Source organism: Grus americana, chromosome 1, assembly GCF_028858705.1.
Source record: "Grus americana isolate bGruAme1 chromosome 1, bGruAme1.mat, whole genome shotgun sequence".
Lineage (NCBI taxonomy): Eukaryota > Metazoa > Chordata > Aves > Gruiformes > Gruidae > Grus > Grus americana.
Genome location: NC_072852.1, coordinates 82,690,174 through 82,715,127, shown reverse-complemented (window position 1 = coordinate 82,715,127; position 24,954 = coordinate 82,690,174). Strand labels below are relative to the sequence as shown.

At 39.6% G+C, this 24,954-nt stretch overlaps 1 protein-coding gene across 1 annotated transcript in view; it reads right to left on the bottom strand.

The window, feature by feature from the left end:
* VWF (von Willebrand factor) overlaps window positions 1-24,954 on the bottom strand; it is a 146,536-nt gene that overhangs the window by 21,510 nt on the left and 100,072 nt on the right. The window contains exons 35-44 of the mRNA XM_054847069.1: window positions 23,893-24,113; window positions 22,700-22,892; window positions 21,678-22,019; window positions 14,879-15,084; window positions 10,990-11,092; window positions 10,806-10,880; window positions 10,189-10,293; window positions 9,502-9,707; window positions 8,111-8,260; window positions 289-399 (exon numbers count right to left, since the gene is read on the bottom strand). Coding sequence (XP_054703044.1) covers window positions 289-399; window positions 8,111-8,260; window positions 9,502-9,707; window positions 10,189-10,293; window positions 10,806-10,880; window positions 10,990-11,092; window positions 14,879-15,084; window positions 21,678-22,019; window positions 22,700-22,892; window positions 23,893-24,113 — 1,712 coding nt within the window. The remainder of the gene's footprint in view (window positions 1-288; window positions 400-8,110; window positions 8,261-9,501; window positions 9,708-10,188; window positions 10,294-10,805; window positions 10,881-10,989; window positions 11,093-14,878; window positions 15,085-21,677; window positions 22,020-22,699; window positions 22,893-23,892; window positions 24,114-24,954) is intronic.

Here is a 24,954-nt window from a genome sequence, read left to right as displayed (position 1 = left end):
AACTTACAGCCAGAGAAGCATCATGTCACATTAACATTCTTTTGAGCTACCATTTGTGCAATTACTAATTTTACAAAAAAACGTTGCTTCCTTAGAGCCCAAAAAGGGTTGGGAGGGTCTGCTTGTTAGAACCAAATAAGTCACATGGCCCAAAAAACATTGTTTTTTAGTGCTGCTTGATGTATAGAAGAAATAGCTCATGTCTTCTTCACCTCCTTCTGTGGAACACAAAATAATTTCAGGGCACTTTTGCTAGCAGAGGAAGTATCCACGCCACCGCCACCTCACCTCATGCAAACGAGAATCTGCATCACCCCGAGACCAGAATAGCTGCTCCTCACAGGCAGTCTTCTGGCATCTCCCACAACACTGCCCTTCTTGGACAATATACCTGTAACCCTGTAGGAGAAAAGAAAAGGACTGACTGATCCAGGAATAGGAGACAAATGAGAAGATTAATCCTAAAAGAAAACACTGGGATAGATGTTTAATGTTAGTAACTTTTTATGGAAAGGGGAGTTGGAAAACAGAACTGTAAGGCCACACGCTGCTATTACAAACAAGTGGTGCACCCAGCTCAGCATCCTGTTAAATGGTTAACATCAGTCAGAAAAAATAAATTAAAATGCACACAACATTAAGAGCAGAAATTTTTATCATCTCATTAGTTCCTGCTTAATATATATTTTGAAGACATATTCACTTCAGCTACGTGGACTAACTCTAGTTACTGTCCTTGCTCAGGTCATACCAATCAACTAATGGGCTTTGTGAAGATATCAGCTTCTCTAGTATGGTACGGAGCACCCCTTCTTGGAGTACAGAAAATGTTGATGGTGCCAGAAAAAAAGACAGAGAGACAGAAGGAAATCTGAAGTCATCCAGAAACATCTCCCTTTTGCCAGGATCTGCTCAAATATGTAATAGCACAAAGATTTGCCACAAGACACAAAAGAACGATGACATAAACAGGCAGAAATGGAAGGGAAGAGGTAAAAGAAAAATGCTTTCAGAGGACCCTGAGCTATTTCCACAGCATTAAGCAGCAGCCATTTCCAAATGTTAGTTTGTTGTATATCAGCAGTTTCTTTTATGTGTTAGCAAATTGTGAAGAGCAAGTCTTTCCAATAATGTGGCCCTACAGAGGAATGCAAAAGGAAAAATAAGTATGTCCACTTCTAAGGGTGATTGTCAGACTTGCTGTGCTATTTGGTAGATTTTGAGAGAACGCTATATGTGAATGTTAAGAATCCAGTTTTAAAAAAATCACTACATTAAATCACCTCTGTTTTTACGTACAAGTCATATATAATTATAAGAAATTTTATTTGGCATTTTAAAAAAAATCTTTTTTATATTCATAATATTATTTTACAAAAGAAAATGAAAGGTAAAAATTGTTCTAGTGGCATCTTGGACATTAATCAGCGCTCACAACTCCCCTCCCACCCCTCAGAATTCAAGGTTAGGATTCAGTCTGAGCACATTCAGACATCTGACTGCCCTGTGCTGAAGCAGAGGGAAGGGGATGGTCAGACATGTAGTCCAGGGACAAGTTTTGACTGATCATTTCATCTTTTCATCTCTTGATGCAGCTAGCCAAATATTCAAACATTGGAGTATCTAAGTGAAAGAAAGCAAGGAACTTTAACCTAATTAGTAGTCATATTTTATACATTTAATAGCTAGGCAGTCTCCAAGGGGCAAAACATAACTCTGATTCAATTGAAGGGAAGATGTTCTGTCACAGAAAATATCGTTCATGTGAAAAATGTCAATGAAAATAAGCATCATTTTATTTTTGTCAACCCCTTTGAAATGAATTGCTGAAGTATTCCCAACTGCTCCCTCCCTTCATGAACTGTCCTTGATTTGCAATGTGAAGCACGTTAGCAAACCTCGATAATCAGTAGACTTTCATGTGGAAATGCATTTTGTAGAATGTCATAAAATGTAATACAGAGTTTGACCAAGCTTTGTGGAAAAAGTTGTGCGGTTGAGCATTTTGGTTTATATGACTTTTATCTGCTAAATACATGTCTGAAGCATCTGAAGTATTGGATACAACTTTTTATTTGTGTGGCATATTCAGAAAAGTAAAAATCCATGAGCTGTTTGTGCCCAGAATAAAGCAAAATCCAGCTGCAGGACACAAATTTCACCAAGTTGGTTTGAACAGAACCCTCTAAAGTGCAAAAAGGTGATACACAGCAGACTCAGAGGGTGATTTGCACCCCTAAGGCACTGACAAAGATGATGGTTTTGGACAGTTCAACCTGCCTGAGTGGCCTTTTTGGTGCTCAGTGTGTTCAAAACCTGGGGGCTCTGACTCCTAAGGGGAAGAAACACGGGGGATCACAGCTCCCGATCTCAGCACCTGCTGAGCTTCTCCTAACACAGCTCCTGATCTGCCATAGACTACCTGTCTCAGAAAGCAAACCTGCAGACTGCAGCAGTCTACAAGCTCCTCAAAAAGCGGAGCACCCATCTGTACTTGAGAAGTAAGGTGGACAGTGATTCCCCGCTGTTACAGATCCTCCACAGCGTGAGAAATATTTCACAATCAGAAAACCTCACTCTTTGTACCTCACACCATGGAAATTTGGGCCCACAGGAATAAAGAAAGCTTTGTTTTATGTCTAATTCCAAAGGTGGCAATGTTTAAGGTTACATCTAAGAAAAGGAAAACGTATTGTGCATTTTGAGGTTGGGTTGTTGGGTTTTTTTATTGTTGGGTTGGTTAGGGTTTTTTCCCAGTTCGATAACTTATGTACAAAGAGTATATGCTACCAGGATTATTCCTGAGCTGCACAATCTATAAACACAAACATCTGAAAAGTCTCGGATACTGTGCTGTTGAAGGTTAATGTTAGACTGAACTAGGCAGAGTAAGCAGTATCCATGTCTTCCCTCATTATGTTTCATTTTCTAGTGTATAGACACTAGCATACAGAGATGCCAGTTCAAGGATCCATTTATACTCAATATTCTACTTGTCCCCTGCTTTTTCTGGACTGGATCTGCTGCTTTATTCCTCCTCTGAATCTTCCTTTTTTTTTAACACAGAGTTCAAATAGGGAATTAAAATTCAGAAGCAGCCCTTGGTAAGTGTCTGACTGTCACACTGAAAGGCAGCTCACAGTCTACAGGACTGAAAAAATCCCCATGCCCCAAGAGGTAAGGCATAAGGCGACACAAGGCATCCCTCGCATTTGAACAGGTGTATGTGGCTGACTCGGGAGTGATAATCAGCAGCTGCGCTGGAGAACCTGACAAGTGCTCAGTTATGCTGCCAGATCAGGCTGTTTTATCAAACACAAATGCAGAGATAAAGCTGATCTCCCACGCAAAGGGTGAAAACATATGGATTAAGACGTTCTACATAGGGGGGGAAATTTTGCGTGCTTTTGAACCAGAGCTTGGCTTGTGACAAATGAAAGAGGAACAGATTAATTCTGCAGCGTTCTGAGAATGCACATTTTGGTTTCATCGCCTACTCAAGGCTACCGATGGGATCCTCACAGGTTATGGCTTGGCATATTTGCGCACTCCCTCTTTCATTCTAGCGTTGCTCAGGATACATAGTTCATCTTTTCACTGGTGCTAAGGTTTTGGACAGAAAACTTTGTCAGCTGCCTTTTGGCCAACAAAGCAGGAAAGAAAGAACAGAGATTATTCCTCAATGTAGTATTTTTAAGAAGGCTCCAGTATTTGCCTTTTACATATTGAGATGATAGTACCTAGACAGGGTTGGCAGAACCAAAGAGAATGAAATTGGCAACAGTAGACTCAGAAAAATCTAGCACGATGGATATAAGTCAACTTGAAATGCTGAAAGCAAAATCTTCAGTGGTGATGAATCAGCGCAATTCTAGAGATTTCCCTGGAGCTGCACTCATTTACACCAGGTGAGGACTTAATTCTGTTTGCAAGTCTCTAGAACATTAATGTACCATTTTCTAATTTCCATAATAAATTATGCTTTAAAATGCAAGTAGGATGTTTGAAATTACCTCCCAACAAGACTTTCATAGTTTTTAAATGAGATCCTGCACATCTAATACTCAAACAACAGTCGTCTTTTTACATTAATTTCTTTGACCACCATAATATACACTATTAGGCCATTTACTACCATGCCTTACATGCTACTTCAAAGGAAAATATCCCTTTGAAATATTGGAGATTAAAGTCATGGCTTTTTTAGTCAGCATCTATTACAACCATCATTCCCTATGCCTTTGCACGTAGGGTGCCTATGTTCTTTATTTTAATTTAATTAATCAAGAGGCTTGAAAATCTAACCTAATTAATTTACACACACTTAGCCAAATGGCTTTGTCTTAAACACTTATCCCAGAAAATTATGCTTCATTCTTCTCATAATCACCTAATACTTTAAACCACACGCTTTTTTATCACTTACAAAGTACCTAACTCCAAGAACATTGACAGAAATTAAGCAAAGCAAGTGCTCCCTTCACGTTAGTCAGTCATACTAGTGACTTTAAGGTGTTTTGAAAGCTGTTATCCATTTTATCACCATGACTCTGAAGGGATGTAGTCTGATGTACTCTCAGAGAAATAACTTCCAAAGAAGCTCCAAGAGAGAGACACCACTCCTCCTTGTGGCACATGCATTAATTGCAGCAATTATCTGCTTGCTTTCTCAAAACTTTGGTACAAGACAGACAGGACAGAAAAAGTGAGGACAATGACATATAATGAAATGAACCAACATCTGGTTTGCGAGAAATCTGTATTTGCTGTTAACCCCCTCATTTACATGAAACATCCACTTTTTCCATAGCATTTCTTTACATTCTAAAACTACAGCTACAATTTCAGTTTGATTTTGACATGCTCAGGAGAACAGTAGCACTGTTCCTTCATCAGGGTAAAGGAGCTAATACACGTTTTATGGTTTTTCCCTCTTTTTCTGTAGCTAGATAAAAAACTGTAAACTGTTTTCACAGAAGTCAGATGACACAGTCAGCATGATACTGCACAACGTTAAGACCTGGCAATGGAATTAATAACCATGAGCAGCAGGGAGTTTAAACATCATCTTAGTAATGATCCATGATTAAAGTATGTCTTTAACATCAATACAACTTTCAATGCCATCTAATCTGAACTGAAAAATAAGCTTTAAGGACAATTCAAACTGAACTACAGGACTTCTGCGGTCCTTGATACGTATATCCACTATATCAGGAATAAGCAAAGGAAAAATGAAATCTGAGCTCTCCACATTCTCCAATAGCTACAGTTTTGGTTGTGCAACGTTAATAACCATTAAAGGAGCAGAAGAAATGGCAGATTCCCAAAAAAGAACTGCCATTGTTTCCACCAAGGCTTTTTGTTTGTTTTAAAAAAGCTTTTTGACACTGCAATGCTTAAGGCTGATTTGTCAAGAAACTGTAGCTCTGCATTAATGATACTTTACTAGAATAGCAAATTATTGATAAACTTATGGCTATGAGCCAAAAGACAGCCAGATACTTTAGATCTAATATTCCATAATAATTGCCATACTAGAAACACATCTCTTCTACAAATGGAAATAGAAGGGATTCTCTTGCAACAGCTGAAAGCTCTCACATCTACACTCAATGTTTTCACTGCATTGGGCATCCTCAAGCTTTCTCACCAAACTCTACGCTTGCAGGAAGACCATTAGTTTGGTTTGTCGAGGTTTTTTTAACTGATTGGTTTTTCACTTTGGTCCTAGGGAATTATGCAGTGTTTAAGACAAAACAGAGGAAAATATTATTAAAAAAAAAGTATATTTTGTTCACACCTTCTCAAGTGCACATACATATATGCTGTCCAGCCTTGTTCTAATACAGAGGCTGTAGGTTAAATGATATTAAAATATAGTGGTATTAAGGAATTTAAAATGCCTTGAAAACCAAGGCACAATTGGCTTTCAGAAGAGTTCAGAAAAGAGAATTGCTTTCAGATATTGGTTTGCTTAACTGAAACGTTCATAGTCAAATTTCAATGCATGATTAACTGTTTTAAAATACATATTAGCGTAAATTCAAATGAAAATTTAAAACAAGTCAGGTAACGCAGGGTTTCTACAATGACGTTAACTCAGCCATGAGGTGCTGCCCAACGTCAGTCTTTGACTCCCAGACACGTTATGAATAATAATTAATAATTTTCTTTCCAAAAGTAAAAAGAACACCTCTAACTTCTCACAGCTGTATATACAAAGCTTGCTAATGAAGAGCTTTCTTCCAAATGTAACTGAACAAAAACAAGGAGGAAGAAGAGATATCATGCGTTGATTTTTCTTAGCCTCTGTTCTGAATGCGTCTGCATAAATGGGACTCATTCCAAAAAAAAAAAAAAAAAAAAAAAAGGCAGATTCTTAAAACCCATTAAAGATTTAGGAAGAACAGTGGGAAACAGGCTGCAAAGATTTGGAGATTTGGTAGAGGGGAATGCACATGACAGTTGTTTGGAGATTCACTGTATTTCCAGCAAAAAGTGAAAAAACCTACTCCTGGAGCAGAAAAAAGCAAGTGAATCTTGTCTCACATGCAGCACTAGAAAACCCAGAACATCACAGTAGCATCCCAGTCAGTACAGTGAATCAAACGCAGAAGCGGTGGCTGTCCCTCTTAGTTAAAGAGTTTTGCAGTTATTGCTGCAGTATACCCCCCTTTGCATTTCCCACTGACAAGTTCTAGCTGATCACCTGTAATGACACCAGGGCATTCTGTTGAGTCACAGGCCAACATGCAGACTTTTATCAGCTACTGGACCACTGAAAGCACTTACGTTACAACACACATTTGGAAACGCTGCTTGGTCAACTGTTTGAATTTTGTGTGGGCTAATGCAATATATAGCCCAATATAAACATTTTAAAAGCAACTTAGAAAGTTAGAAAGAGCATTAACTAGCTCATCTGAACTTGCAGATTGTGAACACACCAGACCATGGACTAAGGAAGAGCTGCTTCAAGTCAGATGTGCTTTTTCCTGAATGGAATTGGCTAATACCATCAACAACAATTTCAGGTAATCCATGTATATACTGAAAGCTTTACAAAGAGGCAAAATGTATTTGTGGTAGCCTCTGATGTTTGCAGCACAACTTCTCTGGCCACATGGCATTTGGTAAGGGGTGTGGGTTGTCAGCACTTAGCTGGGCTGGGCAACCTCTTCTGCCATCTGCTTTTCTGCAGACCCACACTGTGTATTTCACTGTCCTCACTGAACCTCATGAAGCAAGGGCATGGGAATGCTCAGTGATTATTGGTACAAGGTGCTAGATATCAGAGCAAAATGCAACTCTAGGGCATCACATTAATTTTTCAGTGATTTTTTTACTTCCTTATTCTCCACACTATGTTAAGGTGAGGAATGTTAGGGATGTAAATTGGGTAGTTTAAAGGAAGCATTAAAACCATTTTGAACTTTTGTTTGCACAAATCATGTTATGGTCAAAGTCTTCCAACCTACAAAAGTAGCATGTGCCACTGATTTTTAACCAATTCCTTTGACCCTTCTAGAATTCTTCTACCAACTGTTTGTACCAAGTATCTGTCTCCTCCTGCTTGACCAGCTATGTCAATATAACAAAGCAGCTCATGCTTCCTTTGTGGGCTTCCAAAAGTAGACCACATAATTTTATAGCATGTAGCAGATGTCTGAGCATAATAACGGCCACAGCATGTGGTGTTATTACTGCTACAATGGGCAGAGCTGAGCAATAGACAGATCTGAAATGTTGTCTTCAGAAAGTGAACTTCATCTAGAACGGTCATTTGAAATTGAACTCAGACATCACGCATACTTATTGTGCAAGTAGTGTAAGTGATAGACATTTCAGGATGCAGTTCTTTTATTGTAATATAAAATAAATTTGTCACTGATTTCCTTGGCAGCAGGATATGATCCTAAAACAATAACTCTAAAATAAAGTCAGTAATGCTCAGGCCCTCTTAGACTCTGTTCCCAAGATAATTCGTTGCTACAACACTTATTTTCTATTTTTCTCTGGTTTCTCTAAACACACAGGTTTAAAAGTAATCATTTCAGATCCCCATCAGGGCTCTGCTGGCTTATGCACTGATTTCAATGTTACTCACCCGAGAGCAGAACGTGTTACATGTTTTGTTGCGACATTCCATCATCTGAAGTCCTGTAACATCATCCTTCATACTAGTGCAAGAGCATTCCCTGCAACCATCTTCCCAGGTTGTCCCAACGGGGTAGACTATGTTGTTATGTACACACACCTATTGAATGCAAGAATTAAGAGATGAAAGAGCACAGTAGTGCTGTAAGGGCACATTGCTGGCTTCAAAAGGCTGCTTTTTAAGATGTGAAACCTACCATAAATTTTATGGTATATTTTGAACCCAGTAGAAACGCCACAGGTCTTAAAATTGTGGCTACTCTACTGAGGAAAGGAAAACAAGTGCAACCAGAGATGTTGCCTGATAAAGAATAAATTAGAGAATTTTTTCTGCAGACAGTAGAATTGCCCAGGGTCTGACTCAGTTTCCTTGGAAGTATAATGTCACCTAATATTTAAAGATAATAAACAGTGAGTCCTGTAGAAGGAGCCATGTAAGCAAAACTTCTTCCAGCTAAATCAGCTCATCTGAAAAAATCCTACTTTGAGCTACAAGCATTCATTCTCTTGTACCCTTAGGCCATCACAGCTACCACAAAAGTAGTGCCATGTCTTATACTGCACTTTCTAGTAGTAAATTTTACAGCATGTTATTAAAGAGATGAACATCATTTATTTTTATAGATATAGCAAGTAAGTCACAGAGTCATAAAATGACTTATGCAAGGTCATGAACTACTTAGCAACAGAAAATAAAGGCTAGATCTCCTGAGCTGCAAGACAGTATAACCCTATGTTAAGCTCTTAAGTAAGGTTGCTTCAATTAAAAGGTTACATTGCCCTGCAACCTCTCCTCTAAGCAACCTTATCTTAAAGGTTAACACAATATAACAATATAATAAAAAGTTAGCAAAATAAGGAAAAATATAGCCTGGTGAAGCTTTAACAGGGTCAGGTATTAACATGTCAAAAATTTAGAAGTGGTAATATAGTTCATATAAGATACAATGTCTCCTCAGGCAGAGGCAAAGGTAAATATTTGGAACACCTTAGACCTATACTCCTCCTGTTCCAAATATTTCAATAAAGTTAGTATAGGACTGAAAGAATATATAGTAACTGTACTGATCCAAAAGCATGTAAATATAAAATCATCTGATTATCTCAAAGTCACAAAAAAATAGGTTGGTTATGTCAGAATAAATGACAGTAATAAAACAAGCAACAGTGTTATGCGAGTGTATTTCTCTCAGACACGTGTAAATTTAAAATGCCGTGGCATCATTATCCTGTCATCTGTTTGGGGGCTTGTTAATATCTAGCTATGCACTGACTTTGGTGCTGTCAGTCCATGTACAAAAGATACTCTCATCTGTAGAAGTCACACTTCATTCCCCTTACCGTGCCTGGAACACAGGTGGTAGATACGCAGCCGCAGTCATTGGTGAGAGATCTGGATAGATATCCCAGAGGGCAGCTCACTGTTGAGTTAGTGCAGCTGCAGGTACACTCGTATTTGTCACAGCACTCGGTCTTCTTAACAGTCAGCTCTCGATGTGGTGGGCAGGAAGGTCTTGGAACTAAGCTGCACGCTTCTCTGTTACACGCTAGCAGGAAAAGTAAGTACCATGTCAAGCACACAGCATTTCAGAGTGCCACGAGTGAACAAGACAGTTCTCTGGCAGCAAGGCACTAATGTGCTACTGCAAACTGTTACAAACCTACTTAAAGACTATAAAGTAATGCAGATATAAAAGACCCAGGTCAAAAATTGTGCTGCAGGTTCAGGAAAAATTCCTACCCTGCCAAAATATTCTTGTCTCGTGTGCAATCAAAGAGATTTATAAAATAAGCATAAGGGTCAGAGCGCACACATCCAAGACTAAAGTGTTTCTCTTTTCCTTAATTCAAAAGTGTACTCAGAAAGTGCCAACAATACCCTGCTTCCAAGTCTGTGAAATCATTACATTTCCGTTGGCTCCAAAATTAAACCTTTCAGAGGGAAAAAATAATGTTTACAGGAAGTTGTCAGTGTTGCTCAAATGCAATGCTCCAGTGTCACTCCCAGCTAAAAAAAAAATATCTTACCACATGTGTAATTTGGTCTGCATTCTCCAGGGTTGGTCAGAGCAAGCTGCAGGCCAAACTCACAGACAGGGGCAGGAGGCAAATCACAGGAAACCAGATCACAGACTAAGAAGATAAATTGAGCGAGTGTTTAAGACCACGCCTGATGAGTTAGTCCTCAAGAAAAGACACACACACACATGCACATCCCCATTAACCTTTTTTTCCCCACTCTCAATTGCTGTCCTAAAATATGAAGTAAGTTAGAGTTCAGCAGGTCAGAGTTTGTTTTCAAAATAGCTTAGGGAACAGTTCAAGTTTGGGTTATGAGGATTAAGGTTCTAATGTTATATTTAATGTTCAAATATAGACCATGCAAAAATAGATACTTGAAAAATGACCATTCTAATGTCATTTAGACAAAAACAAATTGCTCTGTTCCCTTCTTCATCTCTTACAGAAAGTCAAATTTAAAGTAATTGAGACTCACATCCTCAGGAGTTGTTTATTTTTTCACATGGATGATTGTACAGTCATTCAATGGTTTAAAAATGGAGTATTGCATTAAATAAAAACACAGATTCTATCTCTTTGAAGCATTTTGTAAAAATACATACAAACAGTTTATGAGAACCTACCACACTCATACTCAGGGCAGCACTGGCCGGGGTCCCTGCGCAGACGAGGGACTTCACAGGGACCACACTGAACAGCTGGAGTAAGAAGAAAACATCCACAAAACAAGTTTGGATAAGAACTACAGAAACTAGGCAACAAAAACATCAGTTCAATTGCAATCATACTTAGAGCTAAATGAATTACGTTTGGCAGTAGGGCAAGGTCGGACGGTGCAGTTTACTTTCTTGTTATCAAGACACGTGCAGATCTTGCAAGGCTCATCAGCAGGAATCCATGTCTCCATGTGCTGTATGAAAGAAACCAACAGATTGTTAGAAAGAAATCAAATATTGTGGTTGCTGGCATGTTGGCAATGGGAGTGGCTGAGGCTGAGCAACATTAATTTAGAAAACTATAGACTATATGCAGGATTGGTTGGTTGCTCTGCTAACAGTAAGAACCTAAGGAGACACATAATTTTGAAATGACCATAGTGTACCAATTTAGCAAAAGATGTAAAGAATGCATGAATGAGATGAGGAATTACTATTGTTTTAAGCATGAAAAATTCTCAGATGTTATAAATGCAGTCGCAGGCTGTTGTGAGTGACAGTGGACACCATGATTGGATGTTCAGTGGTAATACCAGAAATAATGATATTTTGGGAAATACATAGAAGTGGCTGCTTTCCCAAATTAGTAGTACTTAAACAAAGAGAAATAAACAGTGCACATTTGTTATTAAGAATATGCAGGGTGTCATCACTTGATTTCCCAGTGGACTGCAGACTGGAAAAGCACAATAGCAAGCTCAAATCTGAAGCTATCACTGTGGTGATTACTTGAAGGTAATAAACATATTCAGAAATTGCCAGTAAAGTGTATCATTATTCAACCACTTCTCCCCCTCTCTTGAGAGGAAAATCATTGATTTTAAAGATGTAGTTACCTATAAAGAACTATCTACATTTAAAACCCATGTGAATAGGTAGGTAAGAGTGAAAAGATGCACTATGGGACAAGAACGTTAATTTGCACAATCGATCCAGGTTCTGGGTGAGAAGATGTAGAGTAGGTTAGGATGCCACAAAGGAAAAAGGTGTCATCCAGAAAACTCTGGAGTGCAGTTTAAAAATAACAGTCTGCTGAGATATTTAGTAATAAGAAAGGAAGAAAATACCTAAGCATACTGCCACCTGTACCCAGAACGCATGTATGTATTTTAAGCCATCACAGGAGTCTGAAAAGACAGTTTTCTTTCAAAGGTTAACAGCATGGCAAGGATAAGACAGCAGGCATGCTAGAACAAGCAACCAGAAGTTTAACAAAGCTTAGGATCCAAATCGCTTAGGGTCAGTTAATCTATAGGAAATCTATTTTAGTCAAAGAAAGCTTGCATCAATGTATTGCTAGTAAAGAACATTATCTCGGGGCTTGGGAAAACAAGTCAAAGCCTTCTGCCAGAGCATTCAATGGCCTCAGGGTTAAAACTCCTGAGAAGGCAGCTGATAGAAAATGCCTACACTTGCAGGTGGTGACATGACAAGCGCATGGACATTTCAAGACACAGAGAAAGAGAATCACAACATTTGCTCTGCCATTATCTGCAGCCTTAATTTTCAGACAGGTTTTCTTCAGCATAAGTAGCATAAGTCTCCTTCTAATACCAGAAGAAATGACAAAAGATAGCACAGTGTTAGTAGAGCTCTATATAGGTGTTGATACTGAGAATCCCGTAAGCCCAAGCACAATCTGGGATAGAAAGGAACAGAGGAAAGGACACCAGTGGGAAAGAAGGGGGTGGTTAAGGAAATCATAACCCACCACCAGTTGCACTGCCTGTTGTACTGCTCACACAGCTAATCCTGCAACAGTGGAGACGCAAAACGGCTGTGTGAGCTGATCCTCCCGTGCCCTCCACCTCCCCATCCACACAGCAGCTGCATCTAAGCCTTGCCATTGGGGTACAGACGAGAGGTTTTCAGAGTTAAAGCCCCATTAAGGGGCATGCGACAACTCATGAATTTCAGAACTTCTGCAGAAACAAGTAGATATCATGCAGACATTATTCCCAAGATGTGTGCTGAGCTTTTCTCCACGAGGGCTTGAAACAATTATTTAAATGGAAAATGCACTGCATTGCCTGAGGATTCAGGGATTTAAGGCACACAGATACTAGACTTTAACATGCATTTGCAATAACCTTTTCATATAGAATCATAATAAAATAACTAGAGTTCTCAGGGTCACCAAGACTTGTGCACAACTGATCTGTGTTTAGGGCAGTGATTATATACATTGCAACCTATTTTGTCCTTCAGGAGAAATAATAAGATTTTTTTTTTCTATTCCTTTTATTACAAAAATTACTGGGTTTTTCTTTTCCTTCCATTTTACTGTAAGCACTACACAAATCCAATGATACTGTATTTAAAACAAAGATCCAAAATAGAACACAAAGGAAAAATTGTGGCCATATGTATGGAGATGCTGTAACCTTAAAATAACAGCTAGTACAAGCTACACGTGTTCAGTTCTTCAGAAAATTCTAAACTTTTGTTCTGAAAAACATCATTTGGATGATGCAGTTGTGGAACGAAAGAACACACTTTCCCTATGTCTGTCTTCTCACTGCATAAATCCATAGGGTACGTATGCCTGAGAAGGGGAGTTAATGGTGTTAGGCTCCTGTACCAGCCCCTTGCCCTGCAGTAGGAAACCCTCAAAATCACATTTATTGACCCTTTTTTCCACTGTGCTGTGCTTGGACAGTGCCAGGAGGCAGCACTAAGGCACAAGCTATGGCAAGGCGGGATCCTTGGACCCGCGTGGGGCTGTCCTGTGCGAGGGCGGGCTGCACTGACACGTGTGGGGCTCCCAGTGCAGACCTGCAATCAGTACAGCTCTTGCACTGGAAAAGCTCTGCCTGGAACGCTTGCTTCACCAAGTCAAGTGCATTGCTTGCTGGTACCCCTCAACTAAAGAAAGGTGTTTGCTCTCTTAAGTTTGATGCTTTTGTCATTATGTTAAGCAGTGCAAACAGTATTTAAAAGAGATGTTTCAGTCACAAATAGACTTTGCTTCCTTTCAGTTTAACTATAACAAATTTCTTGCTGAATGAAATGTGAGTCTACATTTGTGTGTACATACATTCAAATCATCTTTTTACGCAAAGAATAGACTATCCACACACACACAGACTTCTGTTATTTACAGAAGAACTATGTTGCAAAAATGATTATGTCTTTGACAGCAGGTTTGGTGAGTATGATAAGACCATCCAAAAATCTCATAACAATCTAAATATTGAAATTAAAGCCCCTTCTTCTTAAAGTCCCATAACAAAACTGCAGATTTAAGAGGACTGGCTGACTTAGGTGAAAACTCCCAGAGCTGAGTAGCTGGGAGTGAAGAGGAACCACCTCTGTTACTTGGAACAGGGAGCACAGGGAGGAGCTTGCACACCCGCTGTGTGATGCTGAAATGGAAACCAACAGTCTCTTTCACTGCAGTTTGGCACCCAGCACCTGTAGCTCTTCCCAATCCCGTTCTGCCACAGAGGGGTCTGGCTTAGCTTAACTGAAATGACAAATTTCATTAAAGGAAAAAATCTTGTCAATAAAAAGGATGTAGGCTAATATGACATGATGTAAGATTGTCTTGGTCTCACTTGCTCCTCACCAACCACTGAAAATATTTCAGTAAGCTTTGCAAAGACAATACAATACATTTTAAGTAAGGGTTCCAGACTGATGATTAAATTGTCATTACTGGTAAGAGTCTGCTGAATAGAGGTGTTTCTCTTGGTAAATCTTGACTTATGCCATCCCTCCTGTCTTCCTTCTAGACCTCCCTCCATACAAATTTGTCATGCATTTCCGGGTCTGTACAGTCCCAGCTGTGAATTTTATATCTGTCCCAGCCAATTTCACACTAGGGAGCCACATGGGGCTGACAGCCGGCCGGTTATGAGGAACTGAGCTAGAAAATAAAGTGTCCAAAGGGGAAAATAGTTAGGTTTACAAGACAGATTTACTTGCAAAAGTACGAACCCCAACCACTCACAAAGGTAAGCTGCTAAGTATATAGTTACCTGATGGCGCATGCCATCTTCACTGACACATTGTGTGCAGACTTCTTCATCAACACAGCTGTCATTAAAAATCACCTGTCCGTCTGGACAGAAGCAGCCTTCTGTGGGATAATCCTTGCAGACACTGAGTTTGGTACTATTCTCACAGTGCTTTATGCAGGCTTTGTGGCAGTGATCATATGTCAAATATGTGGGACATTTCATTGCTGAGGAAGACAGAAAAAAAAAAGTCATTACATAAAGAGATCTGAAATACAGATAAATGTTTCCACTCACACTTTCTTTAGAATTCTGTTCAGGTTTTTGAAAGCTATCATCTGATGAACATATTTTGTCCTCTTCAGACACTAACATCTTTGAAAATACATTTTTAAAACTAACAAAATCCACAGTGGAAAGTGATTGAAGGCATTTGCTTAAGTTACAGTCCATGCAGAAATCATCAAGTCACATGAATCAGCAAAGTATGACTTACCCTAATAATGATACAATGGCTTACATGAGCTGAACATCTTGCCTAAGTTTGTTTTCAACACCGGGCAAGAGACATAAGAATTTGGAATCACCTTTACATGTATTAGAGAAGCACTGGTAACAGCGCATGGTTAGGAGATATCCAGGACAGACTAAAGCACTGAACAAAGGGGTTTTTGAAAACTTGATGGACAGCAGTGTTCCCAAGCAACTAAAGAAAGCTAAGAAATAGAACATTTTGATACTTCAAAACTGAATCTGCTGGATTTCTTCACCTTATTAACTGAATTGCCTTATTAATGGAATTAACTAAATCAAGGAAAGTTGCATTCCCCCCTAAGCTAACACATAAATTTTTTACTGATAAGTTCACAACACTGAGGGTATTGTCTCTAAACACAAATATAAAAATGAGGCTTAGCTATTCAATAAACCTATGGACACAGCTTCCATACTGTGTACTCCCTTAAGCCTACTTTATTTTCCTCTACAGCTTCAATTAGGAAAAGTGTTTTTTATTTCCCAGTTTGTGACTGCTGTGAGGTTTATAAGACTTTTTTTCAGTCCTCTGAAAAAAACACTGAAAGAAAATTACTGAATGAAGACCTGAGCTCCAACTAAGCAAGCAATCATCAGCTAAACTGTCTACACACACCCCTCCTAGCCAAAGGAAACAGAAAAGAAACGCCTTTAACATTAACCCTTTTCTGTTTCAAGACGTGCTAAATCTGATCATTTCTGGCATATTGGAGTCTACGGTTGTATGTCTGGAAAACCATCATAGTTCAGCAGATGCAGAGGAACTTGAAAAGCCACAGAAACTTGATAGAGAGTTCAGTCCCACCATGAAATGCTTTAGCTGGATTCTGAAAACACAAAAAGGTCTGTCGAAGTAAAATAGGACAAGTTGCCTGCTTATAAACCTGTACTAGCAGCTACTTAGACTATCCTATATTTTCCAGAACAACTCATTCCCAGAAACAGTTCTGTAAACCAGGTGACTACAGTAAGCACCATGGTCTTGTGTCAGCTCTAATGAATGAGTAAAAATATATCCACAGCAACTGTCAAGGTAGTGCGTCATTTTCTTTTTTATTCCTGTGTCAGTAAAAATACTCAGCACACTAGCTTTCATCTTGCTTACCTACCACTAACCCTAAACCAAATCTAGTAAACCTCTGCACAAAAATAGATTCATTTAATTTAGAGTTTAATGCTGATGCCCATCAGTGTAGAACCTGGACAGCTCCCAAGCAGAATCATTACCAATGCTAAAGCCTCTAATGTACTGTACGTGGCATAGCTCCTTCTCCTTCCTCCTCTTTGGTTGACATTAAGGAGCCAGGTATATGAAAAATGCCATGAAGAACTGTGCCCTGGACTCCAGATACGCTATCAAAAAGCCTGTGTGCCTCTTTAACATGACAATGTTTTTTCATTGAAGGAAGAAATGACATGGTTATGTTTTGCAAAGAAATATAAACGAGCTCAAGTGAATTCCCTTGTTTTGAAGTTGTCTCTGTCCTTGGGGGCATGGGAATTAGATGTGCATAAGCAGTGTCAAGAGATGGGATAAACTCCAATGTCTGGAAAATCATCCTAAACATCCTTAAATCCTACTGGCACAATAACAACCAGGAGATTGTAGAAATCCACCTCAGATACATGACTGCCTTTGTGCTCCAGAGATCTGGCCAGGTCCTACATGACTTACAAGTAACTTTTTGTTATGGAAGCTTTTTGTTTGGAAAAAGAAAAGTGCTTTTTGTACAGAAACTTCTGCCAGAGGTATGGAATGTGAAGAGGCATTAAGGACTCCCCACAGTCAGCCTCAGAAAAAATACTTCAACAAGCCACCCTCCTGGCTGGCTATTTCAGTGCTCACCTCAAATGCTTATTGCTTCTGAATAAAAAGGGAAAGACTCTGGGTACTAGCAAAAGGGGAAAATAAGGCTGAAAACCAAGTTATAGAAGAGTAATTCTACTGCCAAATTAGTTTCAAAAGAAATCTACCTCAAATACTAGCATGTATGATGCTAATATGATCATGTACTGATATTGTACTCTCAGCTTGTTTGCTCCATTAAAAATGACCTTTTCTTTCAAACAGGGAAGAGAATAGTAAAAGAAAACCTGGGAAAAAAAAGAAAAAAAAAAAAAGACAAGTTTCCCATAAACCTATGATAGCACATTTCAAAGTGTCACCTGGCACATTTAAGTATTGACATTTCTTCAGCTGCTTATTTTTCCTTTAAATTAGAGTAATTCCTAGTAGATACTGGTTGGGAGAAAATAGCCTCTATGAGGATCTACAGAAGCTGCAAGTCCATCAGAATAAAGTAAATCACTTAAATTCAGAGTGAAAGGTCTAGAGACAGTTTGCACTGGGATTCACTCTGACTTTGTGGGTCAAACAGGTAAGACAAGGCAGAGCATTCCTGGTTAAAGTACTAAATGGACGTTTAGGCGAGGGGTGTTTTTCAAGTCTCTGATACATGGAGAAAGAGGCACACATCTTTTCAGGCAACAATGCCGCTCCTTTCTTCTAAGTAGCATAATTTAGCAGCTAGCCTGCTAGCTCCTGGGGTTGACTGTACTGTCATGTGCAGCCAAAAGGACAGCTAAAACAGCACTGGTGAAGCTGTCATGAATACCGCACCGGGGCCAATAGCTCATCAGCTGCCAGTCAATCTCCCTGCATTGCTCAGTCACAGTTTTCTTAAACCTCTCTTAACGGTCGTCTTTACCCAAAGGAATATGTTTAGAAAAGTTTTCCAATGTTCTTGGGAGTGGTTTCAAGGCCACATTAAACCAACTTAGATCAGTGCTGCCATCTCCTCACCTCAGCTGCTCTTTCCTGCTGGCACTTTTTTTTCCCCTTTTACAGCTAGTTTTCACAGCTCACCAAGCAGCATGTGAGGACTACTGCCAGCACAGCAGAAGGAGTGGGAATGCACGGCTGGAGGTTGAAGAGGAAGAGAAAAAACTGTCCCAGGTCAGCTGAAGGCAGTCATAGAGCCATCCCCATACTACAGATTTCCAAGTGATGGTTTAAATTCTTCAGCTGTATGGGCCTCACTGGCATGCCTTGCCTACACAGCAAACGAACAGCAGCGGATAATCTCAGTGTAGCTCCACCACACAAATCCCTCATTAGCAGAGGTGGTTTAAAGGTTTCCTGTATCCCATTGCTTCTCTCTCCTCCTTGTGACCCTCATTCTTGCTTCTCTGCCAGATGTCTCTGCCCGTCAGTCGAGCAGGCACAGCCTGTTACGCATTTGCTGTCTAACCTGGGCCTGCAAAAAACCCCAATGAAAGACAAAACCCAAAACTCTCCAACAACCAGAATGGCTCATGAAAAACGTTTTCAAGCAGAATATTCTTCCAGGAATCCCTCCCTGCAGCTGCTGAGTGCCACCAGTATCCTCCTCAAAGAACCACAGCTTTACTGAGTAGTACCAACTAACGGTTTGTTTCATACACCACATAAGTATCGACTACTTGTCTAAATGTAATTCATCTGCAAGCTAGTATTGGCAAGTACCTAGAGGGCATGTCCACATTGTACATAAATGAGCTTAAAGAGCTGCTGAGAAGCACTCATGGAAACATCAGCATATGAAGATTAACAACTGCTGCTGTCATTTATATTCTGAGTATTTCTGCTTTCTGAGCAAAATTTGCTGACTGCTACTGTTACTTGAGCTACACAGTTCAAAGCTGACTTGGTCACTTCCACATGTGCTGCCGTTTCTTTCGTAACTGCAGAATGAATATATCTCGATCCATTCATTAATTACTATATAAACAATCCTATTTCCAGGCCAGCAAAGCTTCCTCTCCATCCAAAGCTGAATCCCCAATGTGTGTCGATATTAGTAACGCAGTGATTTGTTAGAAATCCCTATGATCTTCACATTAAGTTGAAGCCCATACTGTCATTGAAGTGGAAACCCTATTCAGCAGGCATTCACTGTGAGGGTGAGCCTGCTCAAGAGGTGCATATTCGGTGCCTCAGGGTTACATGGCTACCAGTGGAAGCTACAGGCTGCTGCAACTTACGTCTACTAAGTGTGGGGTCTGGGGCACGGAAATCAGAGTAAATAATCTTCCTCACTATGCATTCCCACCTTGGAGTAAAGTTTCCCTCCATCCATTGATACAAAGCTGGAGTCTACCAGATACCACTCAACACATCCAGCCTCCCAAAAAGGACCAAGGAAAGCTCAGGCAGTGGAACTGAATGAGCACGGGATGGAGAACAGGCCCTGTCTTTACTGGATATTCCAGCGAGCATATTGGGACTTGAAACATCCCAATATGGGATGACAAAACCCCAAATGAAACTCTACAAAAATGACAGGGATTCACTGGAGTGGGGGGAGGGAAGCAAGGTATTCCAGAACCATGCCATTGTTATTAAACATGTAGTGGTAGAGTGACTGAGCTGCAATGTCTATTTAGTCATTAATGTAACCTGTATAATGTCCCTGTAATTGGCAATTTTATTTTTGGCAGTTGTACACATGCACCTGGGTGAATATGATGATGCTAGTGTTAGGACACTAACGACTGTTTTATGCAACTAGTGCTAAAATGGGCAACTCTTTGTCTATCCTCATACACCCTGTGTAACGAGATGGGAAACTGAAAACTGCAGAGAGTTATTAAGGTACTCCACTGACATTCAGCCTTGGACATTACAATTTGCAAAGTCTGACTGAAGTACTAAATTTGGAAAATGGCTGCCAATATTCCTCCTCTATTTTCTAGGACTATAGTCCAAACAGACTGTGCTGTTTCCTAAAAGATTCAGTCTGCAGCAATGACATGTCCTCCAATAACCTATCCTGGAAAGATATTTAAGACACTAACTGGAGGCTCAGGCAAAATTCACATTCTTGACTTCCTATCCCTTCATTCCCTCATTCTTAGTTTAAAACATGAATAAAACCAAAACATGTACTGAGTTTTTGTGGTATCATGCCTTTAGGATGCTGGTTCTCCGCTTATGAAATGAAAAGTATCTGGGCAGCAAGAGGTAAAGAAAGCAAGGCGACAAGAACTGACTAAACAAGAGAGGCAAGAGATGCAGAAAATGACTGTTATATCAAGACACTATATGAGGGGTTAGCTGGGAAAGAAAATGCCTACATACATATTCATCTAAGATACTTGACTAAACCAGAAACACTGTGAGTGAATATCTGAATGTCTGTAACCATCACTGCAGACAGCCTAACAGGAGAAGGTGTAGAATAAGCCACCTCAAGAATTACTTATTTGTACTTATCTATATGTTGCATTTTTGGCAGATCTTTAGGTATGCCTTATAATAGGGTTGGCAGGAGAAAAAAAAGAAAAATAAGGAAAAAAAAAAAACCAAACAGGAAGATAGGGTAGAAATTCCTATGTCTATAAGAATTCAGGAGAGCAGATACACAAAGTGACAACCATCTCAATTTAACACTAGCACGCTCATCCTGCTTCAGTTGCGCTCTGGGAAATTTGCAAGGCTCACATCCTGCTGTACTGCCTTCTCACACCACAAACTCTTCACCTCCAAAACACAAGCAAAACACCGTCAGAAGGACAACTGGATTTGCAAAGTAATTTGCAGCTGATCAGCGTAGCTGGCATGTGCTGGCAAGAAAACACACCATCAAGAGTGGCCATTTCCCCATTTTTCACTGCAGTAGAAACTTAAAATCATAGTCACTCTTCCATCACAGTCTGAAAGATTTAGGCTTTTGTTGGAACATGGGGAATTTGCAGAAACTATTACAGAGAAACGTCTTACTTTGTGCCATTGGCACCTACAACAGTGACAGTCTGGGGAGCAGTTCCACTACTCCAAATTATGAGTTTCCCTATCCGCCTTGTACACACCCCTCCAATGTCCATACCAAAGCACTGATATCTGCAGCTAAAATTGCCTGGCAGAATCAGAGCAGCCTCTCAGTGCAAACCTGGCCCCACGATGGTTCAGTGGCTGCAGAATCAAACACATAACTGTGTTTGCCTCTGCATAGTTTTCACAGTATTTTTATTTCATAGGTTATCCCTCTAGCCTTCCATAACTACCTTGCATTTTACTAGTTAGCAGTTTACTAAGAGACACTTTTTCCCATAATATGCAACTTAGCGGATCACAAACCAGTTATCAGATCTGCCATAATGCTTATATGGGAAATTTGATCTGGAACTTCTGCCCCATTACACAGTATTCAAAAAGTAATATTACACTGACAAGATGGTCATTGTCACCACCTTCACTAACTTAGACAGTTTCTATATCTGTTTTAATGCAGAGTAAACCCCTTACGACAAAACTCGGGTGTTCTCCAGTCTACGCAGACCCCGTTTTCCCTGCAGATGTGAGCATAGGAAGTAATCATCTCGCAGGCTTCATCCTCATAGCAGCTGCTCTCTGCGCAGGCCTCGTAGAACATGTTGGGGGAGATTACCCTGTGGCATTCTGCAAACCGATCTGAGAGCAGAAGGTGGCAGTGGCTTGTGGCGTGCTCAGAGCATCTGTCTTCTCTCCGGATTTCACAGATCTTCCCTGGCTCTTCCACCATCCAGTCTTGAATAAACACGCTGCTGTCAGGAGTGACAGAACCATCATGTAATGTGAAGTCATTGATGTGGTTTTGGTCACACACCCCTAGGAGAGTAAGTAAAAGGAAAAGAAAGAGTTTGAATACAGTCAGCAATGAAACAAACCTAGAGAAAACAGGCACAGGATAGATGGAGCTGGTTGGGGCCACTCAGTGAATGTCAAGGGTAAGAGGAATGAATGATATTCCTTATAGCTATTATCAATGGAGGCATAAAAACCCTGGGTCTTGATTTCCGTTTCATTATTAGAGGTGGTCTAAGTAATGCCACAGAGGTAGATTGTACCATAGATGATACCATAGAATTAATTCTCCCAGGTAGTAATACCCCTGACAAACCTTTCACCTTCACTGCAAGCATAGGTCGTATCTCTCACATAAATGCATATGTAAGAATCTAAAGTTAAAGACTCGTTTAAAAAAAAAAAAAACAAAAAACAAAAAACCCCAAACCTAAACCAAAACAAACTCCTTGAAAAGATTACATGAAATAAGCAAAATATGAGACATGTCTAGCTTTGCTCTTTCTAAGGTATTATTGGGAGTCAATGAGCTATTACATTGATGACCATACTAGAAAAACATGCATAGATTAGCAATGTGCCAAAAACAGGGGATCAGTTCAGCCAGACAGTTTACAGATTCAGGACCACATAAATTCCAGTAACATAAATAGCAGTTCAAGCCCAAGTAGGAAGCTGTTAAAATTACTAGTTTTCAAACTTACCACACAGCCCTTGTGTTCCTGAAGAAAAGCTCTTTGAATTAAGTTTAAGAATAAATTCATTGTTTCTTGGAGTAAATGTGAGATTATGTCCAAGATGGGAGAACTTGATTTCGTGCATTATTGCTCCATAGACAGTGACTTCAAACAAACTGCTAGAATAGGGGATCTGAACCCTTTCACTGTTGACAGCCACCTGTTTTCAAAAAGGCAAGATCATTATATCAGTTCTAGCAAGCAGTTAAAATGAACCCCATCTTACAGCTGAAACACATTTTGACTTCACAAATACTTGAAGATCCAACTGAATCTGGACATAAGAATCAATTTTGCAAGCTGAAAATTTCTATTAACTCTAAAAATGCACAGAACTGATTGACCTTCATTCTGTGTATTATATGAACAACTCTTTCAATACTTTCCCATATAAGTACATTCCTTCAGCATCACGTAGAAACAGGCTAGCAATCTAACGCCACGAAGTTAAAATGCCACCTACAGACCCTGATTATCAATAAACCTCAGTGAAAGTCAAGGCTGTCCATCACCACACAGAACTGGGTGCAGATATTTTGTTCCATCCTATTTTGCTCCACATGAATCAGAAGAGATCACCTTTGCAGGTTAACTGACTCCTGTATGTCTGAGGAACCCAGAGACTGAAAATGTGTCATATTGAATTTGAATACTTCTCTGCCTATAAAATAGACATAATGAATACTAAACTGGCCTTTAGTCTAATGCTGAGGTCCATGTGAACACAAGGTAAGAACCAACTCCCTGGCTCTTCAGCTAGCCAAGTCATGCATAGGTTGTGAAGAATGGAAGCTGTTCTCCTATGCGCTGAATGATAACACTGCGTAAAGGATCTCTGCCAGCAGAGGAGAATCAGAGTGCAGTATGTCCTGTCTATAATCCCTGCCTTTCTGGCAGAAGTGTCAGGGAGACATTGCCAAATCCCGTGTTCTTGACATTGTCACACCAGCACAACGGGGAGAACAAGAAGAGAAATGTGTCTGGCTCATTACGTGAATGTAGATTGTATTACGAAATTGAAATGAGGCATTTGCTCAGAAGCCTAAGAACAGGCTGCAAGAGGAGCAGAAACTGGATAAAGGGAACAAATTTGTCCTCATAACCTGAATTCTATAGCATGAGCACAAAATGCACAGATCACTTCACTGTGTTTAGCTTACCGCCATGTCACTGAAGAGCTGAACAGATACGCCACGATGTTTCACTTCAATGGAGTCCATACAGTTCATCTTCGGTGTTGCTCTGCATGGTCCTTCATGGAGGAGAATTTCAACATTATTTTGTATGTCTCGAAACAAGGTGTAGGAGCAATTGCCGGTTAGCTTAAAATTCAGCCCATCAAAAGTGACAATATGTCGAGATGAACTTCCTATACAGACACCTGCAAATCAATGAGGGGGAAAAAAAAAAGTCATGTAGGCATTCACTTTTGTTCATATTAGATGACTACTTCACTATCATTATGGGCATGTGGAACCAATTAATTGAGAAAGCTCAGAAGGTAATGAATTGCAAATGCTGCAGCAAATCATTGACAAGAAACTTTGGTAAATACTTCATCACATGTTTTTTTTTAAGTATCTTTGTCTGGAACAACTAGTATTAGAAAAGATTTGGATGAACTCATAGAAAATCCCTTTGCATGAAATTTAGTCAAATTGAATGTGATTTATTCATAAATTTTATGTGAAAAATGAAAACAGGGAAATTGTATCCCTTTCCTATTTGTAGAAAGACTGTGGCATACTTATTCTTTAATTTTTGCATTGTGTTTTTGTTATGGTATTGCATCTTATTCTGTATAGTATTAAATTTGAATCAAAATAACACTATTTCATTGTTATCAAACATGTCACAAGTCGATACTGAGGGCTTTTTTTTTTTTTTTTAGATGGGAAACAGGAAAAGGGCAGAGAAATAATGTGCACAGGATAAACCAATGGTCAACTGACAGCTCAGTGTCCTATGTCCTAGTCATTAGGTTATAAACACTTCCTTGTCTTCACAAACTGGAAAACAAGGATTCTAATCTCACAAGAACAAAAGAAAAAAAAATCCTGAGCAAAAGGATGCTTCTGAATCATGCATTTTCAAATCTTTTGCTTAAAGATAATAATGACAATAAAAGCAATGTCAACTAAGCATTTAGGAAGAAAGTTCTCATTGTTAGCAATTCATCTACTTGGCTTCTAATTGAGATTTGAGAATAACCTGAGTGAGTA